This window comes from Medicago sativa, chromosome 7, assembly GCF_051527215.1.
Source record: "Medicago sativa cultivar Bolivia chromosome 7, Bolivia_mono, whole genome shotgun sequence".
NCBI lineage: Eukaryota > Viridiplantae > Streptophyta > Magnoliopsida > Fabales > Fabaceae > Medicago > Medicago sativa.
The window spans coordinates 49,383,264-49,388,795 of record NC_140755.1 but is presented as its reverse complement, the minus strand read 5'-3'; the positions used below and the strand labels follow the sequence as shown (position 1 = coordinate 49,388,795).

General features: G+C 37.8%; 1 protein-coding gene across 1 annotated transcript; it reads left to right on the top strand.

The window, feature by feature from the left end:
• The first annotated feature begins 2,949 nt into the window (after window positions 1-2,949).
• Window positions 2,950-3,627, top strand: LOC146906430 (uncharacterized). Its single transcript, XM_085728822.1, has one exon. It carries the CDS (start codon window positions 2,950-2,952, stop codon window positions 3,625-3,627), a length of 678 nt encoding a protein of 225 aa, XP_085584948.1.
• The last annotated feature ends 1,905 nt before the right edge of the window (window positions 3,628-5,532 follow it).

Here is a 5,532-nt window from a genome sequence, read left to right as displayed (position 1 = left end):
ATGATAAGAAATGGATGTGGCACAGAAGGTTGGGACATGCTAACTGGAGATTAATCTCTAAGCTTAGTAAGTTACAACTTGTCAAAGGCCTACCAGACATTGACTATCATTCAGATGCACTCTGTGGTGCATGTCAGAAATGGAAAATTGTGAAATCTTCTTTTAAAACAAAAGACATTGTCTCAACCTCCAGACCCTTAGAACTACTCCATATTGATTTATTTGGACTAGTCAGGACTGCATCCTTATATGGAAGTAAATATGGATTAGTCATTGTTGATGATTATTGCAGATGGACTTGGGTAAAATTCCTAAAGAGTAAAGATGTTGCTTGTGATGTATTCAGTAGTTTCTGCACTCAAATACAATCTGAAAAAGAATCAAAGATTTTGAAAGTCAGAAGTGATCATGGTGGAGAATTTGAAAATGAGCCATTTGAAGCCTTTTGTGAAAAACATGGAATTGTCCATGAATTCTCTACCTAAAGAAATTTGATGCCAAGGCCCAAAGAGGAATTTTCTTAGGTTACTCTGAAAGGTCAAAGGCATACAGAGTGTATAATTCAGAAACACTTTGTGTTGAAGAATCTATGCACGTTAAATTTGATGACAAAGAGCTTGAAGATAAAACTTAAAAGCAAGGTGAAAGTTATGCAGAGATATAGGTTTCTGAAGATACTCCAGAACCTGATCAGATAGCTGAATCTGAAGAAAGTCCAGAAGTTGAACCCACATCAGAAGCACAAGATGAAGCTGCTTCTGATGAAGCTGCTTTTGATGAAGCACAAGACGGCTCACATCAAGCAGATCCTCCCAGAAACACATTCAAGCACAAGTCTTCACATCCAGGGGAGTTAATCATTGGAAACAAAGATAGTCCAAGAAGAACAAGATCATACTTCAGACTCGAAGGTTCAATGGTTTTACTGATCTCAATGATTGAACCTACAACAGTTGATGAAGCACTTTCAGATGATGGATGGATCTTAGCTATGCAAGAAGAGTTGAATCAATTTCAAAGAAATGATGTGTGGGATCTGGTACCCAAACCTCAGCACAAGAACATTATTGGAACAAAATGGGTATTCAGAAAAAAGTTGAATGAGCAAGGAGAAGTAACAAGAAACAAAGCAAGACTTGTTGCACAAGGTTATAGTCAACAAGAAGGCATAGATTATACTGAAACATTTGCTCCAGTTACAAGATTGGAAGCAACCAGGTTACTTCTTTCCTATGCAGTTAATCATGGCATAATATTATATCAAATGGATGTCAAGAGTGCATTTCTTAATGGTGTCATAGAAGAAGAAGTGTATGCAAGCAACCTCCTGGTTTTGAGGATATTAAATATCCTGATCATGTTTTTAAACTGAAGAAATCACTATATGACTTGAAACAAGCTCCCAGAGCTTGGTATGATAGACTAAGTAATTTCTTAATCGAAAATGATTTTAAAAGAGGACATGTTGACACAACACTCTTTAGAAGGACCCTTGGGAAAGATATTCTTGTTGTGCAAATATATGTTGATGATATAATATTTGGTTATACTAATGCATCTCTTTGCAAGGAATTTTCTAAGTTAATGCAGGATGAATTTGAAATGAGCATGATGGGAGAGTTGAAGTTCTTCCTAGGCATTCAAATTAATCACTACAAAGATGGAGTTTATGTTCATCAATCAAACTATACAAAGGAGCTTCTGAAGAATTTCAAGCTTGAGGATTGTAAAGTGATGAACACACCAATGCATCCTACGTGCACCTTAAGCAAAGAAGATGAAGGAGCTAAAGTAGATAAGAAGCTGTACAGAGGTATGATTGGTTCTTTGTTATACCTCACTGCATCTAGGCCAGATATTTTATTCAGTGTATGCTTGTGTGCAAGATTCCAATCTCATGTGACTGCTGTCAAGAGAATCTTCAGGTATTTGAAGGGAACAACTAATCTTGGACTCCTTTATAGGAAATCCTTAGATTATAAGCTAATTGGATTATGTGATGCTGATTATGCTTGTGATAGGATTGAAAGAAAGTCAACCAGTGGCAATTGTCAATTTCTGGGTGATAATCTTATATCCTGGGCTAGCAAAAGACAAACAACTATTGTTATGTCTACAGCAGAAGCACAATACATTTCAGCTGCAAGTTGTTGTACACAACTACTTTGGATGAAACATCAGTTGGAAGACTATCAGATAATTGCTAACAGTATTCCCATTTATTGTGATAATACTGCTACTATTTGTTTGTCTAAAAATCCAATTTTGCATTCAAGAGCTAAACATATTGAAATCAAACACCATTTTATCAGAGATTATGTTCAAAAAGGAATTTTAGATATACAATTCATTGATACTGAGAATCAATGGGCTGATATATTTACTAAGCCTTTAACTGTTGAAAGATTTGATTTTATAAAGAAAAATTTGAACATGCACTTTGTGTCTGACTGAATGCTTGCTTGCTCCTCAATAGGATTTTAGGTTCTGAAGTTAGTTCAGAAGCTGTGGTCCATCATAAGCTCTTTATTGAGGTTCTGAGGAAAACATGCTTCTGATGATGACGTCAGCATCTGAAGTTCAGAAGCTGGATTTTATGCTCCTGAATAGTTGAAAGAGTGGGAACGTTGGGAGTTACTTTTTATGGTAACTCTTGGGCCACTAACTTGGTAGTTACTCTGAGAATTTCTGACGTGGTCTATCTGTATTGGTGTATAACTTAAAAGGGCAATGATGATTTAATAGCTTTGAAAAGTACTTTCATGCGCCCCCAATGTCATTAATGTTATGTTTGTTTGTCTCTTTTGAATTGCAATCGTTTTTACTTTTAACACTATGACAATTCACACACTACTCACTCACAACAAACACTTCATACTTTCAAACCTCTTGTGAAGTTAGCGCAATTCTCTAAAAACCTAGAACCCTAAATCTTCTTCATCTTCATCAATGGCAACTTCAACTAGTGGCTCCAGCATGCAACAACAAGGCACATCAGGATATGGGTTCATTTGCAAGCAAAGAACTATGTCCATTCCCCTAAAGTCTTTAATCGTCCAGATAGAATCGCCAGTGGATTTTGCTTCGCTTAAGAAGTACGAGGTGGATATGGAAGCGTTGTTAGAAGCTCAAAAGGTATCTGAGTACTTCAAAATGCTAAATGGGCCAACGTACGAGAATCTGGTAAAAGACTTCTGGGTAAGGGCTGAAGTTCACACAGTGAAAGATGAGAAGGCAGAAGATAAACAAGTAGTGACTAAGAAACCCAGTCTAAAGGGAAAGATGGGTAAGGAGAAGAATCCTAAACCGGTCAGTGGTTTAGAGATCAGGTCAGCTGTGATGGGTATTCCAATAACCATCACAGAAGAAGTTATTGGTAAAGCCTGCAGGGTGGTTTCTGAAGGCAGGTTTAGGAATAATGTAAAAAAGGATGATATCTTGCTAAAAAGCTACTACAACTTGCTGCTGAATGGAAACTCAGAAGCTAAGACTTCTGAGATGAAGATTCATCACAGGATGCTGGTGAAGTTCTGCACAGATTGCTTCCTTCAGAGAGGAGGACGTCTGATCAACCCAACCATGAACAAAAGCTGGCAATCTACTTCATGGCTACCTGTGAGAAGATAAATCTCCCCAAATACATGCATCATTTATGCTGGGCGATAGATGAAGGCATCAATAAAGGGAGAAAGCAAGTACCTTGTGGAAGATTGTTGTCTGCGATCTTCCACCAAGGCAGAGTACTGGAGATTCTGAGGAGAACAAAGGATGCTTCTGACAAATGCTTCAAGGTTTCTACTGCTGAAAAGACTATCAGTAGCAGATCCTTATATTTCATGCATTTTATTGAGAATATTCCCCAAGATGACAAGTTTATGGAGATGACTACAGTTGAATCTGAAATGATTAGAGATTTTCCTTCCATCGTTAAGGAAAATGATTCTGAGGTTTTAGCTGGATCAGTAGCTGCTTATGACAGAGAGTCAGATGCAAACTCTCAGGATGAAGATGCTCCTGTCAAAGCCAAAGGAAAAAGGGCCAGAACTCAAGATGAGTTTGATGTTAATGATGTGAAGCCCAAGAAAAAGAAAGTTGATGCTGCTTCTATTCCCCAGAAGAGAAGAAGTAAGAAAGAACAATTTATCACCAAGGAATATTTGGAACATGTCCTTGGCAAGATAGAAGAAAAAGAGAATGAGCCTGAAAAGAAGAAGGAAAAGGCTGCTGCACCCATTTTCACGCCAATGATTGAAGTGACTCCTGACATGGAGAAAGAGGCTAAAGAGCAAGCTGATCAGATGTTAGCTGATCAGAAGAGAAAGAAAGCTCAATACAAACAAGAGAGGGATGCAAAGCTCAAGGAAACTGGGCTAGATAAGAATGAAAATTTTCTTGTGGAGAAATTGGCAGAAGTGAGGGAGATTGCTAATGAGACTGCACATATTGTCAAGAAGAAAGCTAATGCTTCTGAATCTGCAATTCCAAAGTCTACTCCAGAGGCTGCTGATAACTCAGCAAAGATTGAAGGAAAATCGAATAGAAGAAAGGAGTAGAAGCAGCGGAATAATTTCGATTTTCTTTCCTTGGTTCATTACGAAATTCAAACATGAATCTGTGATTCGATTGTTACCTCGAAGTTTGGAATCTGAACGTGGGAAACTGGAAACTGGAATCTCGATCACAGCCAAGCAAGCAGCAAGCAGCAAAGCCTCTAGCAAGTCCACACGAACAGTGCTCCTCCAAAACTCGGTGCTAGCCAATGAATCGGAAGTGCAGAGAAGAAGGGTTGCTCCAAAACGTGTAACCTAAAACTTCAGCACTAGAGTTCTATTTATAGAACATCTAGTGTGCTCTGCAAGTCAGAAGTTACTATTGGGCTTTAGTAAGCCCAATAACGAGTTTAGTAACTCTGCTAACTAATTAGCGTTATTTACTAAACGCACCCCTTATATAAGTCATACTTATATATTTCTCTTTTGACTGTTCTTTGTGTGTGACCCTATAGGTTCTAGTCACGTTGGCAATAATATTAAATCTAATATTTAATACTATAAACATTGAGCGGTATCTAGCAACACATCATTGCTACCCAAGTGACAAGAATGTCAAGTGATCTGCCGAAACCTTTCCATGATAACACTCATGTGTATATTTAATCCTTTGTCTCGATATCTTCATTGATCCCAAGGCATAGTTATTGTCACCCTTGTATAGATCAATATTTATATTTCTTGATTCCAAAATATACTGAAAAACGAATAAGTCCAATATCTTATATTGCCTTAGTTCGGCATGGCCATGCAATTTTACAGTCATATTTCATCAAGAGGCCTAAAGATATATCTCCTGTTTATGAGGAGGGACAAATCCCATCTAGGACACTCATGTCCCTCAGCATGATTCTTCAAGTACCCATCATCTAACGTTATAGTCATCTAGTTACAGACAGCGTTTGAATGGCAACAAAGCACTTGAGTCCACATCTAGGGATCATAGTGGTTTCAGGTCTAAGAGTGATATACACCATTATCA

Coding starts and splice junctions, on each gene's coding strand:
- LOC146906430 (XM_085728822.1), top strand. CDS start 2,950: ATGGCAACTTCAACTAGTGGCTCCAGCATGCAACAACAAGGCACATCA.